The sequence below is a fragment of the Mustelus asterias genome, chromosome 3 (genome assembly GCF_964213995.1).
Source record: "Mustelus asterias chromosome 3, sMusAst1.hap1.1, whole genome shotgun sequence".
NCBI lineage: Eukaryota > Metazoa > Chordata > Chondrichthyes > Carcharhiniformes > Triakidae > Mustelus > Mustelus asterias.
This window is the reverse complement of record NC_135803.1, coordinates 141,050,326-141,078,209: the sequence shown is the minus strand read 5'-3', so window position 1 is coordinate 141,078,209 and position 27,884 is coordinate 141,050,326. Positions and strand designations below refer to the sequence as shown.

Below are 27,884 nucleotides of genomic sequence, written 5' to 3'. Positions count from 1 at the left end.
TTGGAAAGAATTCCTGAGCTATCAGACTGGCTGTTCAGTGCAGTTTAATTCCAAGTAGAATCATTGTAAGATAGAAAATGTATAAGAGAATACTCTGTGTAAAACACTCCTTCCTTCCTCCTCCCATTTTAGCTGTGTTACATGAAAAACTGGTGTAAAGTTTTCCCACCTGGATTGATATCGTCATAGGACTTCTACAGGGCCACCACCCCCTTTGCTTTGTAATATTTTGCTCAGCCCATTCACCTTACCTATGCTAAACATTTTTCAATCCAGTCTGGTATGCAGTTGATTTGACTTGATTTGATTTATTGTCAGATGTGTTAGTATACAGTGAAAAGTATTGTTTCTTGCGAACTATACAGACAAAGCATACCATACATAGGGAAGGAAAGGAAATGGTGCAGAGTGTAGTTTTATAATCATAGTTAGGGTGTAGAGAAAAATCAACTTCACACAAAGGTAGGTCCATTCAAAAGTCTGATGGCAGCAGGGAAGAAGCTGTTCTTGAGCCGTTGGTACATGACCTCAGACGTTTGTATCTTTTTCCCAATGGAAAAAGGTGAAAGGGAGTATGTCCGGGGTGCGTGGGGTCCTTAATTATGCTGGCTGCTTTTCCAAGGCAGCGGGAAGTGTAGACAGAGTCAATGGATGGGAGGCTGGTTTGCGTGGTGGATTGGGCTACATTCATGACCCTTTATAGTTTCTTGCGGTCTTGGACAGAGCAGGAGCCATACCAATCTGTGATACAACCAGAAAGAATGCTTTCTATGGTTCTGCTGTAAAAGTTGGTGAGAGTCGTAGCAGACGTGCCAAATTTCCTTAGTCTTCTGAGAAAGTAGAGGCGTTGGTGAGCTTTCTTAATAATAGTGTCAGCGTGAAGGGACCAGAACAGGTTATTGGTGATCTGGACACCTAGAAATTTGAAGCTCTTGACTATTTCCACTTCATCACCATTGATGTAGACAGGGGCATGTCCTCCATTATGCTTCCTGAAGTCGATGACTATCTCCTTCGTTTTGCTGACATCGAGGGAGAGATTATTGTCGTTGCACCAGCTCACCAGATTCTCTATCTCTTTCCTGTACTCTGTCTCGTCATTGAGATCCGACCCACTACGGTGGTGTCGTCAGCAAACTTGAAAATCAAGTTGGAGGGGAATTTGGCCACACAATCAAGGAGTATAATAAGGGGCTGAGGACACAATGTTGTGGAGCACAGGCGTTGTTGCCTATCCTTACTGATTGCAGTCTGTGGGTTAGGAACTCCAGGATCCAGTCGCAGAGGGAGGAGCCGAGCCCCAGGCCACGGAGTTTGGAGATGCATTTTGTAGGAATAATGGTGTTGAAGGCTGAGCTGCAGTCAATAAATAGGAGTCTGACATTGGTGTCTTTGTTATTCTGGTGTTCCAGAGTTGAGTGCAGGGCCAGGGAAATAGCATCTGCGGTGGGCCTGTTGCAGCAATAGATGAACTGTAATGGATTCAGGCAGTCTGGGAAACTGGAATTGATTTGTGCCATTACTAACCTTTTGAAGCAGTTCATAATGATGGATGTCAGAGCCATCTGACGATAGTCATTTAGACACGCTGCCTGGTTTTCCTTTGGTACAGGAATGATGGTTATCTTTTTGAAGCAGATAGGGATCTCAGATTGGTGTAAAGAGAGGTTAAAGATGTCTGCGAATAACTCCGCCAGCTGGTCCGCGCAAGATCTGAGTGCTCTTCCGGGTACCCCATCTGGGCAAGTTGCTTTCCGTGGATTGACTTTCGAGAAGGCTGATCTGACATTTGCGATGGTGACCTAGTTCATGGGTTCAGCTGAAGCTTCTAGGGTGGGGGGCGTGCTCTCGCTGATCTCATGCTCAAAATGCATTGAGTTCATCGGGGAGGGGTGCTTGGTGTCAGTGATTCTACATGCTTTCATCTTGTAGCCTGTTATGTCTTGCAAACCTTGCCATAATCGGTGAGAGTCCATGTGGCGAGCCTGGGACTCGAGCTTCGACCAGTACTGTCTTTTGGCATCTTTGAAGGATCGCCATAGGTCATATCTGGATTTGTAGTTAGCAATATTCCAAGTATCTCTACGTGATAGTGTTACCTTACCCCACTTCAATTGCACATACAAAGTAACATTCTGTATGTTTGACTTAGAAAATTACACTAATTCCAATTGTGTGGATTTCGTCACCAGTTTCCACTTCAAGGAGGAGCTCACATTGTGGAGCTTTAGACGCTAACTCATTTGAAGAGAACAAAAAGGTGAAAGTCAGCCAATCTTTATCAGATATTGCTACCTGTCATGGAAAGGTAATGTTATGCTTTAATTTAATGTGTTCTGTACCATTTAGATTCTAATAGTCACACAAACCAAAACCTCCTGCACACCAGTACATAAGCTCCTAACTGGAAGACAATGAAGGAATTTATCTTTGAGTATCCATGAATATTTATTGAGTTTCCACTGCTTTCAGTAGGTAAAGAAACGTCGGCCATCTCTCCTGCTGCTGAAATTTTAAAATAAAATTGTTCATTAAACAAATGGCCTATTTAATTACTTAATATATGCTACACTTGATTGTAATAGATAACATTCATTAAACAAGAAATCATAACTGAATAGGTAGGAACCTACTAGTGAACGTTAGAATGAAAATTACCAATTAAGAAAAACCAAGGAGCTGAAGTATCAACCGATCAAAAATGATCAGTTAGCAACCAGATACAAAATATTAGCGAGCAGGAAAGAGGATGGGCAGCCAATAAAGGCTTTCAGAATATTTTTTGGAAAAATCTTGAAAGTAACCAAAAGACACTGACATCGTAATATAATTAGTACTTAATTAAAATACGCAACATAAGCACAAAAATTACTTAGATCCCGTCAGCATCCATTAAAAATACCCCTAAAGGAGGTATTTTGCATTCTTGACATTTTTGCGCTTGACTTTTCATTTGGAACGTGTTCCTCCATTTTGGAAAAAAGAAACTCAACCAAAAAATAGTCTCACAATCCTTCAGCATCACTGCATGTGTCACTGTATCTGTAACTAAAATCCCAGAATATGCCCAAGACTCCCTCAATTTCCTCAGTTTAATAATGTGATGTGGGCTCACAGACTGGAAGTCATGGTTTTCTCCAGGAGTAACCATGTTATTCATAACACAAAAATTCTGGTGTTTCAAAGATAAATCCAAAATTCAGAACTTTGATTGGACAAACAAAACATATTTTCCCATGTAGCATTCTGACCAGAAAACAGATGCAAGGAAAACTATTTCTCAGAACAGCTGCCATTACAGTTTGAACTGTTCCTCATTCTAAAAATAGTTAAGCCCCTTATTTTTTTCAAAATTCAATAGTTTGATTCTGTGCCCTTGCTAACAGCCGCTGAACTCCATTTCGCTGCCAATTGCTGTGTTCTGCCGTGCTCTTCTCTCTTTCCCTCCCTCTCCAGTGTGATCCACTCCTTACCTGTCTGCACTGCCCATTGTGCTCTCAGTTCCACCTTTCTCTGGCTCAAAATGAGATCATGCTAAATTGATCATCACAATTGTCAGAACCCAGATTACCTCTGAGGAATACTTCTGAATCAGCTAGTATAAAATGTTAAAGACTACAACTGAATAGTGTAATATTTTACTATAATATTTCACCTTGTGACAATTGTACGTATTCATGCAAATAAGATAACATAGCACAATATCTCCCTCCACGACTAGGGCGGCACGGTAGCACAGTGGTTGGCACTGCTGCTTCACAGCTCCAGGGTCCCGGGTTCGATTCCCGGCTCGGGTCACTGTCTGTGTGGAGTTTGCACATTCTCCTCGTGTCTGCGTGGGTTTCCTCCGGGTGCTCTGGTTTCCTCCCACAGTCCAAAGATGTGCGGGTTAGGTTGATTGGCCAGGTTAAAAATTGTCCCTTAGAGTCCTGGGATGCGTAGGTTAGAGGGATTAGCGGGTAAAATATGTGGGGGTAGGGCCTGGTTGGGATTGTGGTCGGTGCAGACTCGATGGGCCGAATGGCCTCCTTCTGCACTGTAGGGTTTCTATGTTTCTATGTTTCACGTGGACTGCAGCAATCCAAGAAGGCAGCTCAGCACCACCTTCTCGATGACAACAACGGATGGGTAATAAATGCTGGCCAGCCAGCGGTACCCAAGTCCCACAAATGAATAAAAAAAATAAGAGTAATTAATATATGCTTTCTGTTGTATTTAAAAGAGACATTATTGTTTACTTCAAGTATTTTCTCAAGCCATAAGAAGAAATCTGGATGATTGTAACAAGGTATTATTTGGTGCTTTTAATTTTGTAGAATGCGTTGAAAAAGAGCCCTATATAATTGCATGCTATCATATCTCACTGAATAGTAGGCACCATACAAACTCAAGTTTTTAAAAATCACACCCCCTAAAATACATTGACTGCAGGAAGAATGTACAAAAAGATACATTTTGTTGCACATTTTGGATTAATATATTTCATCCTTATTTTGCCAGAGCATAAATGAGTCATCCCATCGCCTTTCGGATGATGACGAGTGTAGCTCTTCAACCAGCTCAACTGACAAATCAGAAGGGGACTACAAAGATGTGTGAGTATTTAAATCTTTTGTTCTTCTTGTTTTAAGATGATATTTGTAGTTTGGGAATCAAACTAGAAGTACCCTTTGGGGGAGGCAGTGGTGTAGTGGTATTGTCACTGGATTAGTAATCCAGAGAACCGGGTTTGAATCCCACCACAGCAGATGGTGAAATTTGACCTCCATAAACATCCGGAATTAAATGTCTAATGATGACCGTTAAGCTATTTTTGATTGTCGTAAAAACTCATTTGGTTCACTAATGTGCCATCCTTACCTTATTTGGTCTGACCCTGCTTGTGACTCTAGATTTCCCTTAATTCCAATAGTCAAACAATCTATCAGTCTCAGTCTTGAATAGATCCAACAGTCCTCTGAGGTAAAGAATTCCAAAGATTCACAACCCATAGGGTGAAGCATGACAGAGATTCACTCCCAGCACACTGCAAAACCTCATGTCCACTATTTGGGAAAAGGAGGGGGGGATCTCGGGGACAATATTCAAGAATGGAGACAAGTCCAGTTGCAATAATTACAGAGGTCCCACAGCTGTCTGCCACAGAGAAGATTAGTACAAGAACGATCCTGAATCGTCTCCCCAAAGATACCTTCCAGAGTCGCTTTGCGGTTTTTGCCTGACAAGTGGCACAGTGGATATAATTTTTGCTGAGCAGCAAATCTAAGAAAAATGCAAGAGATGGCATCTGTATATGGTCTTTTCCAGTCTCATGAAATTCTTTGGATATGTCAACCGTGAAGGTTTATGGAGTATCTTCAAATGTGACTGTTCTCAGAAATCAGTCATTATCCTCCATAATGACATGCAAGTTGTGATCCTCATCAATGGAACCATCACAGACCCTATCTTAGTGAAGGTTGGATCAAACAAGGCTGGCTCTTCACATCAACCCTTTTCTCCACCTTCCTCCCTGCAATGCTACACCTCACCTCCAGCAAGTTATTCACAGGACTGGAGATCATTTACAGAACAGATGGAAGCTGTTCAACCTATGCCATCTTCAATCCAAAACCATTCCAACTTCAGTCATTGAACTCATGTGTAGTTAACACTTGTGTGTGCACTCACTCAAAAACTGAACTCAAAATCACTTGTCAATTCCTTCTCTGAAACATATGAGAGAAATGGGCCTTTCACTAAACTCTCAAAAAACTAAGGTCCTCTTCTAACCAGCTTCCATAGCACATTACCTCCCCCAGATTTGTTGGATCTTGCCTTTACAAGGTGCAACAATTCTGGTGGCAAGAATCACCACACTGAAAAGATTGAATATTTACAAGCCACCTCCTCCCCCACAATCATGGGAGTCCCTCGGCTTATGACCAACTAAAATGGAGAAGGTTCATTTGGCCCGAAGCTCTGAACTTACCTCTTCAGAAGCTGGAGAGCCCAAAACAGACCTTTGCCGAGCATGTCTGTTTTGCACCGAATCTGGACGGGCGAACATGATGGTAAATGCCGCTAAGTTTGGGCGTCCAGCTCATTAAGTCAATTTAAATGTATGCAAATGCATTTAACTTGATGTCGTGCCCATTTCGGGCGCGGTCCCAATCGCAGCCATTTTTGGGCCGTGGTAAAGTGGGAAACTGCACGGCGCAGTGAGGATTGCGCTATTCGCCTCACGCCTGTCTTTCAAGACGTGCCGGATCATCGACACAGATGCCATCATCTCACGTGAGAACACCATCCACCAGGTACACGGTACATACACTTGCAACTCAGCCAACGTTGTCTACCTGCGGCACGGTAGCGCAGTGGTTAGCACTGCTGCTTCACAGCTCCAGGGTCCCAGGTTCGATTCCCGGCTCGGCTCACTGTCTGTGTGGAGTTTGCACGTTCTCCTCGTGTCTGCGTGGGTTTCCTCCGGGTGCTCCGGTTTCCTCCCAGTCCAAAGATGTGCGGGTTAAGTTGATTGGCCAGGTTAAAAATTGCCCCTTAGAATCCTAAAATGCGTAGGTTAGAGGGATTAGCGGGTAAATATGTGGGGGTAGGGCCTGGGTGGGATTGTGGTCGGTGCAGACTCGATGGGCCGAATGGCCTCCTTCTGCACTGGAGGGATTCTATGATTTACCTGATACGCTGCAGGAAAGGATGTCCCGAGGCATGGTGCATTGCGGAGACCATGCAGGCACTAGGGCGACAGATGAATGAACACCGCTCGACAATCACCAGGCAAGACTGTTCTCTTCCTGTTGGGGAACACTTCAGCGGTCACAGGCATTCGGCCTCTGATCTTCGGGTAAGCGTTCTCCAAGGCGGCCTTCACGACACACGACAATGCAGAATCGCGGAGCAGTGACTGATAGCTAAGTTCCGTACACATGAGGACGGCCTCAACCGGGATCTTGGGTTCATGTCACACTATCTGTAACCCCCACGACTTGCCTGGACTTGCAAAATCTCACTAACTGTCCTGGCTGGAGACAGTACGCATCTCTTTAACCTGTGCTTAATCCTCTCTCCACTCACATTGTCTGTAACTTTAAGACTTGATTACCTGTAAAGACTCGCATTCCAACCATTATTTTGTAAATTGAGTTGGTGTCTTTATATGCCCTGTTTGTGAACAGGACTCCCACTCACCTGATGAAGAGGCTGCGCTCCGAAAGCTAGTGGCTTGTGCTACCAAATAAACCTGTTGGACTTTAACCTGGTGTTGTGAGACTTCTTACTGTGCCTGAAAATGACCATTTATTCCTCCTTGTTTTTTAACCTTTAGCCACTCCATTCCTCCGCTGCCATATTTAATCACCTTTCTCAAATGTATAAAGACCTCAATAATTTACATGATCTTGCATAGCCAAGGTTTTCTGAGCATTTCCTGTTTATCTTCCAGGAAACCTGATTCTAATGAAATGCACGATCTGGTAAAACTGATGACTCGGACATTAACTATGGATTCAAAAGATGCCAATAGAGAAAATCCAACGCCTGCTCCAACACCAGAATTCAAACTGCAGCAAAAGTACAGAGATACTCTGATTCTTCATGGGAAAGCCAAGGAAGATCCAGAGGATTTCTGTTTCAATGATTTTCGCACTGGTGTGTACCAACTAGGAACCCATATGTCATGCTTATGAATTAAACAATACTTTGAGTGGATGGTTAATTTAAAATTTCAGCTTTTCCTAATGATTTAGTTTTCAATTTCGGTATATTTTTATGTTGAGATGTAAATAAAATTACAAGTTGACTTCAGTTTACTTTGAAATATATTTCGGATTACCATGCTATTAAACTATTTCTTGTTTAGAGGTTTTATCTGTACCAGAGAAGATCAAAAGAACAATTCAAGCCCTACGAACAGATGTTATAAAAGGATTAGGAGTAAAGCTTTTGGAAAAAGTATATAACATCATGGAAGATGATGATCAAGTCAGGAGGGAGGTAGGGTCCCTCACCTACTATATTCATTGAATTGTTAATTTGTCTTGAGGCTCAGTAGCTTGTTACTTAACATTGCTCTGATTTATGTGATAATTTTAGGAATGCCTGCAGCAACACATGGGTGAAGATTTGTACCAGAATTACAGTATGAAGGTCCAACAACTAAAGTTCTTTGAAGATAATTCAAATTTTTGACTGCATGGTGCCAAAAACAATTTAATGGGTCAGTTCAATTTAAGAAGTGCCTTGTTAAACACAGATTAGTTCAAATATATCCATTACCGCTGGAAAATTCAATTGTCCAAATACATGCTGGCACATCTTGGATTTCTTTTAACTTTGCACCATGCAATTGATGACAAAGAAACTACAAAAAGGATTATGAAGCGACGGACACCATGCATCTAGCCATGACATCTTCAGTTTGTGAATTAAAATGACTATTGCATTATATCTTCACATTATCAGCTTAAGACTGTTGGTGAAATATTAGATGAACAGTTCAATATGTATCACAAGATACCTACATAGAGACAAGCAGGGTCTGTCGCAGAATTTACTACACCTTTGACATCTTATTCGCATCTTTAAATCACGTTACGTTGTACACTAAAGTTCTAAACATATTTATAGCTCAGTTTGAAACAATTGCAGTTAGTCAGTTTTTGTCTGTGTATATAACCATATATTCTGTTTCTAGAAATTGCCCACTAGACCACAGCATATTTGGATTTTTTTTAATCATAGAAACCCTACAGTGCAGAAAGAGGCCATTCGGCCCATCGAGTCTGCACCGACCACAATCCCACCCAGGCCCTATCCCCACATATTTACCCGCTAATCCCTCTAACCTACGCATCCCGGGACACTAAGGGGCAATTTAGCATGGCCAATTAACCTAACCCGCACATCTTTGGAACCTTTAAGGGAACCTTTTTCAAGCAGCTCCAAAAATACGTGACTTTATTTGCACCTGTTTCATGTTCCTACAATTTTCTAATCTTTCCTAAATTTACAGTTTTAGCTGTTTGTTAACTGACCGTACCATCTGATCTTGGTGAAGAGTGAGTGGCAGAAGGGCCTTTAAATAAAATATGCATTCACTTTCTGTTGGAGTCACTTGACTGCTAAATCTGGATAATTTTCCTTTTCTAACCTGGGGGATGAAGCCATTTTAGTGCTTTTTGATACCACCCAAATGAGGTGAAATAACTTGAGCACAGACCAAATTCAATCTTGGACATGCTGAAGGAGTGGTAATCCAGAGGTCCAGGCCATGGTTACATGGGTTCAAATCCCACCACAGCAACTGGTGAAATTTAAATTCAATCGGAAATAAAAGCTAATCTCTTTAATGGTGACCATGACAACTATAGATTGTTGTAAAAAACCATCTAGTCCACTAATGTCCTTTAGGGAAGCAAATCTGTTGTTCTTGTCTGCCTGCATGTGACTTCAAATCCATAGCAATGTGGTTGACTCTCAACTGTCCTCTGAAACGGCCTAGCAAGCCATTCAGTTCAAGGGCATTTAGGGATGGGCAACAAATGCTGGCCTTGCAAGTGACGCCTCTATTCCATAGAAATAATAAAAGAAAATATACTGAGCAATGTATTTTCACAATCTATAAGCTTGCCTTCTAATGGGAGGTCTATAATTTAAGGTTTTAAAAACAGAATACTCTGCATATCTCCAAAAACATTTACTGTGAAAGATCATATAAATCAATTAGACTTGTACTCTATAGAGCATTGAGAAATATAGGGAGAAGAAAAAAGAGAAAGGGTATATCAGTTGAAACATTGACACTGGTATTTGTTAGGATAGGAAACGAGTAAAAATTCATATCAAGTATTTCTTTCTATATGCAGTAATTACCTGGTGGAACCATTTGCCCAGTTCTTTCTGTCCACAGTTTTGTTTTGAAATAGAAAATAATTTCCCACAATAACAGTTTCACTTCCAACCAGACCTATACTATACCGAGGAAGATAATTTGTGATGTGTGCAATTTATATTGAATCACAACTTTCAGACATAACTACAAATATCTGAATTATCAATTAGCTTTGTTGTATTGTTTCTTTAACTGAACTTTGTCTATGTATGTTCACAGTAGTACACATTGGATTTGTGAACTTGCAGTTATATTGCAATATTTGCTAGAAAAATAAAAATAATGTACAGTTTCCAAAATAACTTAAATGTAGTTTCATCTGTTTCTTACAGGATATAATATTACATACCTCTTAAGTCGCTTATCCAATGATTTCTTAGTCACAGATTAGTGATTTGTAAACAATAAGTATATGTCACTGGACTCTCAATTAGAAAAGATTGAGTTCCAAGTCTTAATTTTGACTAACTTTATAATCTGCCTATAAATTTCCCTGTCTGAGCAGGTGATGGGAGTTAGAAAGGGTTTTTGAACATAGGTTTCCTATAAAATATTTGTATCTGTTCATATTTAAGCAGAATAAGGCAAGTTCATTATTCCATTTTGAAATGCAGCTGAAGTTATGAGGTTTTTTTTGTTTATCATTGTAGACTTGTGCAATCTTTGTATGCTTCGGAACATTGACATTTTGTCACTTTTCATACTGTGATAATTCTTTTGCTCCCACTGATTACATAATTTGCGAGTCAGTTAATTGGAACCAAGTTAAAGTGCATCCAAAGGACTATGTAAAATGTTGTACATTTTTTGTTTATGTCGTATTTTTAAACATGAAGGTAAACGTTTGACAGTTTAAGAAAACAGCAATAGAACAATATACTTTATCATTTTAAGAAGCAATTTTTAAAAATATGGTCTGCAAGAATGAAAAAGTAAATGGAAAAGCATTTTCATTGTAGCTCTTGAATAATTGTAACTGATGCAAATGACTTTTGGTTTTGTCAGTTAGGGTTAAATACTAAAAACTGGTGTAGAGCCATTCTACATGGCAAACAGATTTTGGTATGCTTTGGTATAAATGCAGTTTTACAATATCTCTCCAGTCTTTAAAAGCTGTGATTTTGAATGCTAAATTATTTTTAAATTATGGTATGTCAAATCATACTCACTAATCCTATTTGCAATGGATTATACAATGGTTGTGGTTATTTGGCCCATTGAGTTGGTGCTGGTTCTCTACAAGAGCAATGAGTTCCCCACATTTCTGCAAAGATTTTTTCCCTTTTGTTTAATTCCCTTATGCAAGCCAGAATTGAAACTTCTTCCATCACCCTGTAAGGCACTGCATTCCAGATTGTAACCATTTGCTGCATAAAATAGGTTTTCCTTGTACCACCTTTGGTTCTTTTGCCAATGTGGCCCTGGATCTTTCTGCCAATGGGAAGAGTTTCTATCTACTCTCTCTAGATCCCTTATGATTGAGCATTTCTGTCAAATATCCTCTCAGCCTTCTCTTTGGAGAAGCTGGGGCTGTTCTCTCTAATCTATTCATATAACTGAAGTCCCCCATTCTTGTGAATCTTTTCTGCAGCCAATGCCAATATCCTTCCAACACACAGAATTAGACACAATATTGCAGTTAAGTGTTTCTTCATTTTTTTGCTATTGTACTGAGCAACCTGTATTTGTTTTTAACTATTTTCAACAATTTGAGCACATACATCTCCAGATCTCTCTGTTTCTGTGCCTCTTCTTTCCCCTCATCATAAATCACTTTTCAATTCTCGGTGTTAAATTTCATCTGTACGTCTGCCCGTTCCAGCAGCTTGTCTATGCGCTCATGCAGTCAGTCTATAACCGCCCTCCTCACTGCACTTACAACTTTCTGAAATTTTACCTTTTACAAGTTGTCATAAACAACAGTGATCCAGTACTGACCCCTGGGGACCACTATGCCTTCCTCCAGTCTGAAAACACCATCATTGGTGCTTGTCCTTCAGCCAACTTTGTATCCATGCTGCCATTACTCCTTTTATCCATGATCTTGGAAGAACTAATGTAAGGGGGAGTTATGCAATAAATGGCAGAGCCATCAAGAGTATAGAAACACAGAGGGACCTAGGTGTGCAAGTCCACAAATCCTTGAAGGTGGCAGCACAGGGGTGAAGGTGGCATATGGTATGCTTGCCTTTATAGGACGGGATATAGAGTATAAAAGCTGGAGTCTGATGTTGCAGTTGTATAGAACGCAGGTTAGGCCACATTTGGAGTACTGCGTCCAGTTCTGGTCGCCGCACTACCAGAAGGACGTGGAGGCTTTGGAGAGAATGCAGAGAAGGTTTACCAGGATGTTGCCTGGTATGGAGGGTCTTAGCTATGAGGAGAGATTGGGTAAACTGGGCTTGTTCTCCCTGGAAAGACGGAGAATGAGGGGAGACCCAATAGAGGTGTACAAAATTATGAACAGTGGGGAGCTTTTTCCCAGGTCGGAGGTGACGATCACGAGGGGTCACGGACTCAAGGTGAGAGGGGCGAGGTATAACTCGGGTATCAGAGGGACTTTTTTTTTGTTTTTACACAGAGTGGTGGGGGCTTGGAATGCGCTGCCAAGTCGGGTGGTGGAGGCAGACATGCTGGCATCGTTTAAGACTTACCTGGATAGTCACATGAGCAGTCTGGGAATGGAGGGATACAAACGAATGGTCTAGTTGGACCAATGAGCGGCACAGGCTTGGAAGGCCGAAGGGCCTGTTTCCTGTGCTGTACTGTTCTTTGTTCTATCTTGTCAGCAGAGTTGAAACCTATGACGTGACACTCTACCAAATGTCTTTTGAAAGTCAGTACACACATCAACTGTTATCTCAATAAAAATGATTTTTCTTTAACTCATTTTCCTTAATTAGTACACTTGTCCAAGTGACTTAATTTTTTCTCAGATTATTATTTCTAAAATCTTTACTGCCATTGAGGCTAAATGAGGTTATCACCCAAATGGAACAATAGCATCTCTGCAATTTACAAGTTACATGGTGTCTGAATGTAAGAAAATGAATAGATTAACAAAAAAAACAGTATATACTGAAGTAAGATTAGCATGAAGGAAATGTGTTACCACAACCAAAAGATGTCTCAAGTGCTTTTTTAAAAATCATAGTCCATTATAGAAATGAGTTAAACTTAATACAGTGGCTGGAATTTTCTGACCGTTAATGCCAGTGGGATTTTTCCATCCCACTGCGGTGAATGGAGATTTGACTTATGGCCAAGTTCTCCGCCTTCGCTGCAACGGGAGTGTGGCATGAACGGGCGGCAAGATCGCCCCCAGTGTCTTTTGTGACATCCAGGCTTATCAAAGCACTAACCAATTAAGTTTTTAATTTGAAATGTACATATTGTTGTACTGTCGGAAATGCAGCAGTCACTTGGCATACAGCAAGGTCCCTTAAACAACAATATGATAACCAGGTCCAGTGATGTTGCTTGACCAATAAATAGATTCCTTGCTCTTATTCAAAATATTGTCACCCAATTCACTTGTCCTGGCATAGGAACCTCTATGCCCTCAATCATTACTGCATAAACTTACTGAACACAATTCATTCTGATTCAGCAACATTTATTAAGTCATGAAATAAAAAAATCAGATGTGGGGCTGTATGCAGAATAATTTGACATTATTTATGCTTTTTTGGCTTCTTGACACATTCGGTTTGCTTTTTCTCCTCAATCTGTAACTCCGGCTGCCAATTCAATGGGTGATTACGGTACATAGGCCACGGTGGGAGGGTTAGCTGAAAATGTAATATATTAGTTAAAAAAAAGCTACTCTACTATTGCATGTATTAAAATATCCAACCAGAACTGATACAGCAAATTAACATAGCATGTAGACAAGTTAAATTTCTAAAATCATTAGCTTATTTCAAACTAGTCTGACCAGTGGCAGACAAAAGCACAGTGGCAATGGTACATAAACTAAAATTTTATAAAGGATCTCAATCTGGATGTCTTATAAAAGCACAAATGATTATTGTAGCTAATATTGTAGAAATTTTATACATATTCTAATTGTTTAAAGATTTTTGAATTTTTAACCATGTAGAGGAGGTAGTAACTAGGAGTAAAAAGCTGACTTAATTATTTCAGCTTCAATCAAGCTCCCCCAAAAATATCTATCACATTTAATAGTTACAGTAAACAAAACAATAATTGAATACAATAAATGCACAAGTTTAAGGAATAATTTATGAAATTACAAATTTGCTCATTTTTTCCAATGTGCAATACTTGTGAAAAATAGATAGCTCTTTGCTGAATCTTCAGATCATCTGAAGATTCAGCAAAGATTTCATTTAACTCCCAGCCCAATCCCATAGTGGACCAATTCATTAGCAAGATAGATGAATCGATAAATGAAAAGTCATGTAAGTTAGGAAGGGGCAGGAGTAGAAACATAGAGACAGATGAAGTTTATTTGCATCATATCTAAGCTCTGCAGTCCTGCCACAGCCAGCTATGAATGGAGGAGGAGGCACCACAAATATCCTCATCCTTAATGATGGAGAAGCCCAGCACATCAGTGCAAAAAGACAAGACTGAGGCATTCACAATAATCTTCAGCCTGAAGTGCTGAGTGGATGATCTATCACAGCTTCCTACTGAGGTCCCCAGCATCACAGATGTCAATCTTCAACCAATATGATTCACTCCATATATCAACAAAACAGCTGAAAGCACTGAATACTGCAACGGCAATGGGCCCTGACAATATTCCAGCAATAGCCTTGAGAACTTGCGCTCCAGAACTTGCTGCACCCCATGCCAAGTTGTCTCAGTAGAGCTACAACACTGGCATCTACACAGCAATGTGGAAAATTGCCTAGGTATGTCCTGTCCACAAGGACAAATCCAACCTGGCCAATTACCGCCCCAGTCTATTCTCAATCAGTAAAGTAATGGAAGGGGTCATTAATGGCACTTCCTCACCAATAACCTGCTCAAGTACAGTCAGTTTGGGTTCCGCCAAGATGACTTGGCTCCTCATTACAGCTTTGGTTCAAAAATGGACAAAAAGAGCTGAACACCAGAGGTGAGAGTGACTGCCCTTGATACTAAGGCAGCATTTGGCCGAATATGGCATCAAGGAGTCCTAGCAAAACTAAAGTCAATGAAAATCAGGGGGAAGCCCTCCCCTGGTTGGAGTAATACCTGACACAATCAGCCATGATCTGACTGAATAATGGAGCTGGCTGGAAGGGCTGAATTTGCCTACTTCGGCTCCTAATTCCTATGTTCCTAAAGGAAGATGGTTGGAGGTCAATTATCTCAGCTGCAGGAGTTCCTCAGGCTAGTGTCCTCGGCCCAACCATTTTCAGTTGATTCATCAATGACCTTCCATCATAGGGTCAGAGGTGGGATGTTCGCTGATGATGGCACAATGTTCACTACCATTCACGACTCCTCAGATACTGAAGCAGTCCACATCCAAATGCAAGACCTGGACAATATCCAGGCTTGGGCTGACAAGTTCCAGGCAGTGACCATCTCCAACAAAAGAGAATCCAACCATCACTCTTTTGACATTCAATGGCATTACCATCACCAAATTCACCACGATCAACATCCTGGGGTTATCATTGACCAGAAACTCAACTACACTAACCATTTAAGTACTGTGGCTACAAGAGGCCAGAAGCTAGGAATGCTGCAGAAGTAACTCACCTCTTGAGCCCCCAAAGCCTGGCCACAACTCTACGGTCCAGGTTCTGCAAAATGGGATTAGAATAGATAGGTGTTCGTTGGCAGCACAGACATGGTGGGCCAAAGGGACTCTTTTTGTGCTGTACATCTCTATGACTCTAAAGTCAGGAGTTTGATGGAATACTCTCCATATGCCTGAATGAGTGCAGCTCCAACAACACTCAAGAAGCCATACAGGACAAAGAAGCTCACTTGATTGCTACTCATTTCATAAACATTCAACATTGGAACACCACCACCACCTGGCAGTTCCCCTCCAAGTCGCTCATCATCCTGACTTGGAAATATATCACTATTCCTTCACTGTCACTAGGTCAAAATCCTGAATTCCCTCCCCAGCAGCACCTTGGATGAACTACACCTCAGACTGCTGCGGTTGAAGGCAGCTCATCACTATCTGAAGAGCAATTAGGATGGGCAGTAAATGCTGGCATAGCCAGCAAAGCCCACATCCTATAAATTATGTTTTAAAAAGTATGGAAATGAAAAAGGAAAAATCAGATGAAATTATTGTTTTGAGATTTTAGAGGAAGGGAGAAAATGGAGAAAAGGGAATGCATGTAGGCTGTTACATTCATGTACATATATGGGGTGAGTAATGGCTAGAACTAATTAAAAGTGGCAGCTAGCAAAGCTGGGTGATACAAAAAGAGCAGAAGGATTTAAGAGTTCCGCTTCACAAGAATTTAGAAATAGTTCTTCAACTGAGTAAGGGCATTGAAAAGCTGAAGGGATATTCTAATTTATAGCAAATGGTATTGCTTATAAAAGTCTATAAAATGATGATTTATACAGAACCATAGGAAATCCCCAGTTGGAATATGTGTTCTGTTCTGCACTGCACTCCACACTACAGAACGAACGTTGAGGCAATAAGGAGTGTACAGGATGTTGCCTGGCATGGAAAATACAAATGAACAAAAAGATGAGAAAAAAATGGTTTTATTGGAATAAAGTAGATTATGGGGCACTTTGACAAAGGGGTTTAAAATTATTAAAGGATTTTCAGTAGTGTTCAACTATTAGTAGTGCTTGATCAATGTCGAACAAGAGGGATGACAGACTGAAATTCACCACTGGAGTTAATAACTGATGTGGAGATGCCGGCGTTGGACTGGGGTAAACACAGTAAGAAGTTTAACAACACCAGGTTAAAGTCCAACAGGTTTATTTGGTAGCAAAAGCCACACAAGCTTTCGAGGCTCTGAGCCCCTTCTTCAGGTGAGTGGGAATTCTGTTCACAAACAGAACTTATAAGACACAGACTCAATTTACATGAATAATGGTTGGAATGCGAATACTTACAACTAATCCAGTCTTTAAGAAACAAAACAATGGGAGTGGAGAGAGCATCAAGACAGGCTAAAAAGATGTGTATTGTCTCCAGACAAGACAGCCAGTGAAACTCTGCAGGTCCACGCAACTGTGGGAGTTACAAATAGTGTGACATAAATTCTGATTCTAGGATCGCATGATAAAGACTCAGGAGGAAAAAAGCAGAAATATTTATGTGAAATAGTGTGACATAAACCCAATATCCCGGTTGAGGCCGTCCTTGTGTGTGCGGAACCTGGCTATCAGTTTCTGCTCCGCGACTCTGCGCTGTCGTGTGTCGCGAAGGCCGCCTTGGAGAACGTTGTCTACCTGATACGCTGCAAGAAAGGATGTCCCGAGGCATGGTACATTGGGGAAACTATGCAGACGCTGCGACAACGGATGAATGAACACCGCTCGACAATCACCAGGCAAGACTGTTCTCTTCCTGTTGGGGAGCACTTCAGCGGTCACGGGCATTCGACCTCTGATATTCGGGTAAGCGTTCTCCAAGGCGGCCTTCGCGACACACGACAGCGCAGAGTCGCGGAGCAGAAACTGATAGCCAGGTTCCGCACACACAAGGACGGCCTCAACCGGGATATTGGGTTTATGTCACACTATTTCACATAAATATTTCTGCTTTTTTCCTCCTGAGTCTTTATCATGCGATCCTAGAATCAGAATTTATGTCACACTATTTGTAACTCCCACAGTTGCGTGGACCTGCAGAGTTTCACTGGCTGTCTTGTCTGGAGACAATACACATCTTTTTAGCCTGTCTTGATGCTCTCTCCACTCCCATTGTTTTGTTTCTTAAAGACTGGATTAGCTGTAAGTATTCGCATTCCAACCATTATTCATGTAAATTGAGTCTGTGTCTTATAAGTTCTGTTTGTGAACAGAATTCCCACTCACCTGAAGAAGGGGCTCAGAGCCTCGAAAGCTTGTGTGGCTTTTGCTACCAAATAAACCTGTTGGACTTTAACCTGGTGTTGTTAAACTTCTTACTGTTAATAACTGAAGCAGAGACCATGTCAATATTTAAGAATAGGTTAGAAAGGTGAATGAAAATTTGAAGAGAGATATGGCAACAGGATAGGCAAACGGGACGACTACTTGTGTGGTGGAGGGCACGTAGCAATATGAACTGGTCGTTCCAAATGGCCTGTTCGGTGTTGTTATTTCTCAATAACTTTTATGTAGTTTTCTTCCCTATTTTCCTGAAACTGGGGTATTATTTGGGGTCATATATTTTGAGTTAACTCCCTCCTGCCACCTTAGCTGAAAGCTCAACCAGAAGTACAGAACACAAACCAAATCTGAGATGATTTAGCCTATATGTAATAGTTACACACTGCTACTGATGGTAGTCTTCAAATGATTCTTAAGATACACATTAAGGAACATTTAAAAACTCAAATATGTAGAAAATACCAAAGGTTTTTTCTTCTTAAATGTGTTGAAACTGAACAGCAAGACCAGATAAATTAACATTTTTGTTGTGTATATTGATTGAACTGAAAATCATCAAAATTTGGATTTTTGCTTTGAAGCAAAGTTACTTATTTTGTTACTGCACAAAAATAACTTTTAAAAAACTACACAATAAGCTGCAATTACAATAATCAATTGAAGATCATTTCTATAACTTACCAAGCATGAAATGACAAAACCAGCCAGAACAATGTAAACAGTCCATCCAAACTGCTCAATCATGTAACCATAAATGAAGCCAATAATCTATCAAAGAAAATAAATACTGTAATTTCAAATTAAAGGCCAAATTGTCTTCAACTTTAAAAATAAGCATACTTACAGCGGATGCAACAATTACACGTTGAAAAGTTTGCTCTGCTAATTGTTGTCCCTTGTAGTCCTACAAAGGAAAATAAATTATGTAGATTAAGCAAATTAACAAGATGCATTATGCACTCAAACAATGATACAATACAGTCCTGTGTTGTAGCTTCACCAGATTGACAACTGAATTTTAGGGATGCCTGATGCTGCTCCTGGCATGCCCTCCTGCACTCTTCATTGAACCAGGATTGACCAGGGGGATATGGAAGGCCTTGAAGTTACAGATTGTGGTTGAGTACAACTCTGTTGCTGCCCCAGAGTGTCTCATGGGTGCCCAATCTCTAGTTGCTTGATCTATACAAAGTTTATCCCATTTAGCACGGTAGTGGTGTCACACAGCACAATGGAGGGTATCCTCAGTGTGAAGACAAACGTTGTCTCCATAAGGACTGTGCACTGGTCACTCGTACCAATACTGTCATGGACAGATGCATCTGCAGCAGACAGGTTGGTGAGGAAGAGGTCAAATATGTTTTTCCTCCTTGATGGTTACTTCATCTGCCATGCACCCAGTCTAGTAGTTATGTCCTTTAGAACTCAACCAGCTCGGTCGGAATGCTCACAGTCTCCACTTTGATTTAGGGGCGGCACGGTGGCACAGCGGTTAGCACTGCTGCCTTACAGTACCAGGGACCCGGGTTCGATTCCCAGCTTGGGTCACTGTGTGTGGAGTTTGCACATTCTCCCCATGTCTGTGGGGGTTTCCTCCGGATGCTCCGGTTTTCCGCCACAGTCTAAAGATGTGCAGGTCAGCTGAATTGGTCATGATAAATTCTCCCTCAGTGTACCCGAACAGGCGTCGGACTGTGGCGACTAGCGGATTTTCACAGTAACTTCATTGCAGTGTAAATGTAAGCCTACTTGTGACACTAATAAATAAACAAACTTCAAAATAAACAGTAATGGTGCCACTGAGCTACTCTTGATGAGTACTGAAGACCCAGGCCCACAGTATATTCTGCGTCCCTGCCACCCTCAGTGCATCCTCCAACTGATGTTCAACTTTGAGGAGTACGGATTCATCAGCTTAGGCGGGGTTGGGGGGGGGGGGGGTGCACCACAGGGTGCTGGAACACGGTGATCAGCAGGTTTCCTTGTCCATATTTGACCTGATGCCATAAGACTTCATGGGATCTGGAGTCATGTTGAGGACACCCCAAAACAGCCCCCTGCTGACTGTATAACACTGTGCCACACCTTCTGCAGGTGTCCCACACTGGTGTGACAGGACATACCCAGGGATAGTGATGGTGGTGCCTGAGATATTGTACGGTACGATTCCATCAGTACAACTATGCAAGCTGCTACTTGACTAGTCTGAGAGGCAGCTCTCTCAATTTTGGCACAAGCGCCCAGATCTAAGGAGAACCTTGTAGGGTGGAGCAAAATTTGCTGTCATCTCAACAATCACACTGCAGTGCATGTAGATGCAACATATACATTGAATAAGATATTTAACTAATTTTAGTTTCACAGGACTTTTAAATATCATTTTACTTGAACTTGAATGTGCAAATATTGATGATAGTTACAGCGCCTTTTTTCCTGCAGCTTCTCAACTCTGCACGCAATGAAGAAATAATACAGACCAGCAGTCTGTTTCCCCTGACTCCACAGATTCCTTTTTGATGCAACCCAAAAGGTAACTTTTCAAATTATTACCAAGAGTTTCGAGTGGCTGGCTAGATTGATCTCAGGAATAAGAGCGTCGTAAATTGGCCTGAGTTTTCTTTGCATCTTGAGATTGTGGAGCATTATGGTGTACAGATAAGTATCTAAATGGACAGAAGCAGGCATTTTTTCCCAATTAGTTTGTTTTTGTAGGGGATAACCTCATGGACTATTTTCCCATTGCCTCATTCTGCACTATTCAGATTGGCTGCACTCCAAAATTATACTCTTATTACTGCTGTTCCATTCTGTTATACAACACATTAGTGGTATAGCACTCATCACATCATCCTAAACAGCTGGAGGGTCTCTAGACTAAACAATCCATATGTCCAATGCTGGTGAGCCTTTTCTTGTGAGGCTTTAAATCCATTCGATGGTGACTGTTCTGTATTTACATAGAATTTACAGCATGGGTACAGACCGTTCAGCCCAGCTGATCTGTGCCAGTATTAATACTCTACATAAACCTCCTTCCACCCTACCTACTCTCACTGTTTGCATATCCAGTTCCTTTCTCCCTCATCACCTTATCTAACTTTCCTTTAAATGAAAGAAAGACTTGCATTTATATAGTGCCTTTCACGACTAGCAGACATTCCCAAGCACTTTACAGCCAAAGTTTTGTTTGAAGTGTAGTCACAGTTGTTCAATGTAGGAAACACAGCCATCAATTTAACACAGCAACACACACAAACCTCAAGGTGATAATGACCTAAATAATCTGTTTTGTGATGCCAATTGAGGGAAAAATATTAGCCAGGACACTGGGGATAACTTCCTTGGTTGTATTCAAAACAATAGCATGGGATATTTTAAAGTTTATTTATTAGCGTCACAAGTAGACTTACAGTAACACTGCAATGAAGTTACTGTGAAAATCCCCGAGTCACCACACTCCGGCACCTGTTTGGGTACACTGAGGGAGAATTTAGCATGGCCAATGCACCTAACCAGCACGTCTTTTGGACGGTGGAAGAAACCGGAGCACCTGGAGGAAACCCACGCAGACACGGGGGGAACGTGCAGACTCCACCCAGCCAATGAGCCAAGCCAGCAATCGAACCCAGGTTCCTGGCGCTGTGAAACAGCAGTGTTAACCACTGTGACACCATGCCATTTACACCCATTTGTGAGTGCAGATGGTACCTTGGTTTAATTTCTCATCTGAAAAACAGTACCTCCAATAATGCAGAACTCCCTTAGTGTTGCAGTATGGTGCCCACTGCGTATTGCCATATTCATGTAGTGGAGTGGAGTTGAACCCACAACCTGTTGAGGCAAAGGGTGGAAGTGCTATCCACCAAGGGATGGCCATCCCCCAAATTCATGTTTAAGGAGGATAATGCAACCGAAAGGGTCAAGGCTGAACACGCTCTCCTTAATGGCTGTTTATTTTAGTCATGATGTGGAGATGCCGGCGTTGGACTGGGGTAAGCACAGTAAGAAGTCTCACAACACCAGGTTAAAGTCCAACAGGTTTATTTGGTAGCAAATACCATAAGCTTTCGGAGCAATGCTCCTTCGTCAGATGGAGTGGTCTCTGTTCTAAAATACTCATTGCTGGTATTTGCTACCAAATAAACCTGTTGGACTTTAACCTGGTGTTGTGAGACTTCTTACTATTTTATTAGTGCCATAAGTGGGCTTACATTAACACTGCAATGAAGTTACTGTGAAAATCCCCTAGGCCTCTTTTTAGGTCAAACCAAATAAACAAATTCAGATTGAGTCAGGACAAAGCAAAAGGGGCAGCTCCCCAAAAGGAGGGGGGTACAGCCCGAACAGAAATCAAAGTAGAAAGGAAACTTAAAAACATCAAATTAAAATGTGATTGTCAGGGTCAATAACGCACCCCAACCCCTGCAGTGCCCAACGGGCGCAGAAGGCGTCAACCGTGCCCGTGGACACCGCATGCTCCCTCTCCAGGGACACCTGGCCATGAACGTAGCCGCGGTAGAGGGGCAGACAGTCAGGATGGACGGCCCCCTCGATCGCCCGCTGCCTGGACCAGTAAATGGCACGTTTCGCTAGGCCCAGGAACAGGTTCACGAGGAGGTCGCCATCCCGACCCTCCCCTCTCCACACCGGGTGTCCGTAGATCAGGAGCGTGGGACTGAAGCACAAACAGAACATCAATAAAAGGTTCTTTAGGAAAACAAAAAGGGAGTGCAGTCTAAGACACAAAACATAGACATGGTCCACGGACTCCACAAGGCCACAGAAAGGGCAGTCTTCGGAGGAAAATCCCCTAGGGATAAGGACTCTCAATCTGACCTTCCCGTCAAATTCTAGTGGGCAAGGGGCGGGGGATCCAGCTGGCGGGGGATGGGGGATCCAGCTGGCGGGGGATGGGGGATCCAGCTGGCGGGGGATCGGGGGATCCAGCTGGCGGGGGATGGGGGATCCAGCTGGCGGGGGATGGGGGATCCAGCTGCCGGGGGATCCAGCTGGCGGGGGATCGGGGGATCCAGCTGGCGGGGGATGGGGGATCCAGCTGGCGGGGGATGGGGGATCCAGCTGGCGGGGGATGGGGGATCCAGCTGGCGGGCTTCCCTCCCTTTCCCCCGGGGCTCCTCAGCCCCGCTTACCATGTGGGTCGGGAACGACTTCGCGTAGGACAGCATTTTGGGAGCCGGAATGCGCCGTTCCTTTCCGGCTCGCTCCCTCCCAGCCGCTCGGTCCCTCTCCGGCTCGCTCCTTCCCAGCCGCTCTGCTCTTTCCAGAAGCTTCGTCGCCTGAAGGATACGCAATCACTTCCCGAAGGACCCCCGCCGCCTCAGCAACCAGCGGGCCGACCTCATCGCTGCCGGCACAAAATCGCACTGCCGCGAGGTTTTTTTGTTTTTAAAAAAAAATCAAGTACAATCGTCAGCAATTCCTCGAGAATGATAAACCCGGCGGGATATTGTTATCCCATGTCGTGTCCTTGGTTGTGAAGGCTGTGTGTGATTCAGGCAGTGGGCTGGGCAGCCTGCCTGTTGTCTCCTGTGTTGAGTTGGCAGTTGGATGCTCAGTTGGATTTTCATGGCTTTGCAGTGATGTGGGTAAAAAGTTTCAACACTACTCCTTGATTAAAGTGTTTGCTGTTAGTATCTGACTTTATTGGTTTCCTGCGGGTTTGCTTTACAGTCTCTAATTCTCACCAAGTGGATCTTTCCTCTCCCTTTTGCAAATGAACTGTAAACGTGTGCAGTGTTCCACCTTCCCTGAAGATGCCCAGTCACACGTGTGATCCCGTGTTTTCCTCGCAAAGTAACTATAAATTTATTTCCTTTGTTCTAAATTGATTTTAAACATTGGCTGTGCGAGGAAGCCAATGCTGTGGCAGCAGTCTCCTAAACCCACTTACAGCTGTGCACTTGAATTGTCATCAAGAATGCAAATAAACTATCATCTTTCCCAACTTGCAAAAGATTTTAAAAGGGCTGGCAGTTTATATGATAAAGGACATTATGCACCCAGCATATCGCTTTTGACTCTGAAGAAGAATCGTATCGACTCGAAATGTTAACTCGCTCTCTCTCTCTCTCCACAGATACTGCCAGACCTGCTGAGGTTCTCCCAATATTTTTTTGTTTTTTATTTCAGATTTCCAGCATCCACAGTATTTTGCCTTTATATCACTTTTTGTGAAGGACTGTTGTGTGGGCTAACTTGGCATTCTTTAGTGTGGGGTAGGAAAGGAGCTGACCATCAAGCGTGTTTTCTATTGTAGTGGTGTGTTTGTTTAACTGAAAAAGGTTGCTTATTCTCCCACTCTGCAAGGAAGTTTGAATGCTTTCTCCGTGTAAACAGATGGATTATTGTTATGACCTACTGTTATTGTAAATAATATGGGAATAGATTGACATGCCATGCAATCATTAAAAGCATGCTGTGAGTCAGTGTGTAAACTCAACTAATTATATATAGTGCACCCACCCACATCTTTTTCAGAACATATTAAGAGACTTTATGCAACGAGTATGACTTTAAAGGCCTTAGTAGTTCCCAAGAATAACATTTCTATCTTTACCAATATTATCATCAATAGCTGAAGCAGACTCCATAATCGTAATTGTTTGTAAAGTGCACGATGGGATTGCCTAACAGTTTGGGATTCTGAATTCAAATGCAGAATGTTACTCATCGCAGCACGAAAAGACAGTGTGGGGACTTTTCCACCCCGTTTTCAGCAGACGGGAAAGCTGGTGGGAGCGGAGAATCTAAGAGGAGTCTCTGAACAGCTATTATGCTGGTGGGATTTCCTGTTGGCATTGACGTAATGGGATTCCCACTGCTGCCTCACAACGCCAGGGATCCGGGTTCGATTCCCAGCTTGGTCACAGTCGGTGTGGAGTTTGCACGTTTTCCCTGTGTGGGTTTCCTCTGGGTCCCTGTGTCTGTGTGGGTTTCCTCCCAAAGTCCAAAGATGTGCAGGTTAGGTGCATTGGCCATGCTAAATTCTCCCTCATTGCACCTGAACAGGCGCTGGGGTCTGGCGACTAGGGGATTTTCACAGTAACTTAATTGCAGTGTGAATGTAAGCCTACTTGTGACTAATAAATAAACTTTTAACTTTTCTGGTTGAGAACCAAATTAACATATATTAAAACATAATTAGCGGGCTTCCCACTGATATCACATTGATAGAGTTTGCATCAGTTCTGTACCAACGGGGACATGGCAAATGGTATGTTGGCCTTCATTGCAAGAGGATTTAAGTTCAGAAGTTGAAATGTCTCAGTGCAGCTATACAGGGCCTTGGTGAAACCAACCTGGAATATTGCATGCAATATGGGTCTCCCTACCCAAGAAAGAAAATACTTGCCGTAGAGGGAGTGCAGTGGCGAGTTGGTGAGACTGTCCTATGAGGAGAGATCGGTTCGACTGGGCCTGCATTCACTAAAGTTTAGAAGGATGAGAAGACAGCTGATCGAAACATCTAAAATTCTAACAGGACTGGACAGACTAGATGCAGGGAGGATGTTTTCCCTGGTTGGAGAATTTAGAACCAGGGAACACAATCTCAGGATACAAGGTAGATCATTTAGGACTGAGATGAGGAAAAATGTCTTCACTCAAAAGGTAGTGAACTTGTGGAATTCTCTACCACAGAAGGCTATGGAAGCCTAGTAACTGAATGTATTCAATAAAGAGGTAGAATGTTTTTTAGATTTTTATGGCATCAAGGAGTATGGAGAGAAAGCAGGATTATGGCACTGAGATCAAGGATCAGCCATGTTCATATTGAATATTAAGTGGGGGTAAATGGGTGTTTTTCTGGTTGGTGATCAGTGACTAGTGATGTGCCTCAGGGATCAGTGTTGGGACCGCAATTGTTTACAATTTCCATAGATGATTTGGAGTTGGGAACCAAGTGTAGTGTGTCAAAATTCGTAGATGACACTGCGCAGAGCAAAGTGTGCAGAGGATGCTGAAAGTCTGCAAAGAGATATAGATAGCCTGAGTGGGTGGAGGTCTGGCAGATGGAGTACAATGTTGGTAAATGTGAGGTCATCCATTTTGGTAGGAGTAACAGCAAAATGGAGTATTATTTAAATGGTAAAAAATTGCAGCATGTTGCTGTGCAGAGGGACCTGGGTGTCCTTGTGCAAGAATCACAAGAAGTTGGTTTGCAGGTGCAGCAGGTAATTAAGAAAGCAAATGGAATTTTGTCCTTCATTGCCAGAGGGATGGAGCTTAAAAACAGTGAGGTTATGTTGCAGCTGTATAAGGTGCTGGTGAGGCCACACCTGGAGTACTGTGTACAGTTTTGGTCTCCTTACTTGAGAAAGGATATACTGGCACTGAGGGGGTGCAGAGGAGATTCACTAGGTTGATTCCAGAGTTGAGAGAGTTGGCTTATGAGGAGAAACCGAGTAGACTGGGGCTACTCATTGGAATTCAGAAGAATGAGGGGAGATCTAATGGAAACATATAAGATTATGAAGGGAATAGATAAGATAGAAGCAAGGAAGTTGTTTCCACTGGTGGGTGAAACTAGAACTAGGGGGCATGGCCTCAAAATAAGGGGAAGCAGATTTAGGACTGAGTTGAGGAGGAACTTCTTCACACAAAGGGTTGTGAATCTGGAATTCCCTGCCCAGTGAAGCAGGTGAGGCTACCTCAGTGACTGTTTTTAAGACAAGGATAGATCAATTTTTGAACAGTAAAGGAATTAAGGGTTATGGTGAGCGGGCGGGTAAGTGGAGCTGGGTCCACGAAAAGGTCAGCCATGATCTTATTGAATGACGGAACAGGCTCGAGGGACCAGATGGCTTACTCCTGCTCCTGGTTCTTATGTTCTTATGAATGGCGGAGCCAACATGAAAGGCCAAATGGCCTTCTCCTGTGCCTAGTTTCAATGTTTCTATGCTTTATTAATCCAACAATTAACAGAAATAGTGCTGAGATGAGTAGCAAAATAATACACTTTCTAATGGTATGTAAGCAAAATAGTGCAGATACTATAAAGCTGAAATAAGTCAAAAAATGTTGGACATACTCCGACGGTTAGACAGCATTGGGAAGGGAACTGAGTTAAATTTTCAGGCCCATGGCCTTTTGTCAAAGCTTTTTGATAATATTGGTTGAGAGATAAATGGACACTTGGAGAGCTCCCTGTTCATCATCAAACAATACCATGTTATTTTAAAGCCCTCTCAGAAAGAACCCCTCCCCCTACCCCACTACACTGATGACCATGTGTTCAAGTCTTTGGAGAAGGGCTTGATTCTGTGATCTGACTGCGGTGAGTGTGCTACCACTGAGCCATGCTGACACCTAAATAGGTAAACATAGTAACCAATTTGATTGCAGCAAGGTCCCAAGACCAACCTTTCAAGACTAAAGCAAAATACTGGAAATCTGAAATAAAACAGAAAATGCTAGACGTATTCAGTAAGTCTGGCAGCATCTGTAAAGAGAGAAAGAGAGCTAACATCACAGACCTGAAACGTTAACTCTGATTTTCTCTTTCCACAGATGCTGTTATACCTACTGAATATTTTCAACAACCTTTCAATGATGTACAACTTTGAAGTATCCCACACTGCAAATCCCAGAACATCCATTGCAGTTCTTCCGGATACTTTAGGATTACTTTAGGATTTTTATAGGTGTTTTGAGAATTGATGTTTTGACTTCATCTTTTTTGTGTTCAGTGACCTTGTGCATTGTTTGTACATTTCTGCAGCTTGTTATTATTACATTGACTTAGCTATGTATCCAATTTTTATGCATTTTGGCAGTTGTAAAGCCAAGATGCACTACAATGTAGTAGGATGGATGCACCAGGTAGTTCCTTGGTGTTTACCAGAACAATGAGGGGAATAACCTTTTGCATTTTCTTGGATTGGCATAGGGCTGCTTGGTTTACATAACCCTGATGTAACTGGGCCTGGGT

General features: G+C 42.2%; 3 protein-coding genes across 6 annotated transcripts in view; 2 read left to right on the top strand and 1 right to left on the bottom strand.

Moving 5' to 3' along the window:
- Positions 1–13,311, top strand: part of nek4 (NIMA-related kinase 4) — a 39,074-nt gene extending 25,763 nt beyond the window's left edge. For 3 of the 4 annotated variants that reach the window (XM_078209795.1, XM_078209797.1, XM_078209794.1), the window contains 5 exons: positions 2,193–2,308; positions 4,501–4,595; positions 7,439–7,644; positions 7,856–7,989; positions 8,089–13,311. In XM_078209795.1, the coding sequence (XP_078065921.1) occupies positions 2,193–2,308; positions 4,501–4,595; positions 7,439–7,644; positions 7,856–7,989; positions 8,089–8,184 (647 nt within the window). In that variant the 3' untranslated portion in view covers positions 8,185–13,311. The remainder of the gene's footprint in view (positions 1–2,192; positions 2,309–4,500; positions 4,596–7,438; positions 7,645–7,855; positions 7,990–8,088) is intronic. The other variant, XM_078209796.1, reaches the window with a different exon arrangement.
- Positions 13,312–13,485: 174 nt separating this feature from the next.
- Positions 13,486–23,251, bottom strand: spcs1 (signal peptidase complex subunit 1). The gene is made up of 4 exons (XM_078209801.1): positions 23,086–23,251; positions 18,780–18,839; positions 18,617–18,703; positions 13,486–13,677 (listed from the first exon to the last, which is right to left on the bottom strand). The coding sequence occupies exons 1-4, from the start codon at positions 23,119–23,121 to the stop codon at positions 13,561–13,563; spliced, it is 300 nt and encodes a 99-aa protein (XP_078065927.1). The 5' UTR covers positions 23,122–23,251; the 3' UTR covers positions 13,486–13,560.
- Positions 23,252–23,497: 246 nt separating this feature from the next.
- Positions 23,498–27,884, top strand: part of glt8d1 (glycosyltransferase 8 domain containing 1) — a 37,169-nt gene continuing 32,782 nt past the window's right edge. The window contains exon 1 of the mRNA XM_078209799.1: positions 23,498–23,537. The gene's annotated coding sequence lies outside the window, so the exon portion shown is untranslated. The remainder of the gene's footprint in view (positions 23,538–27,884) is intronic.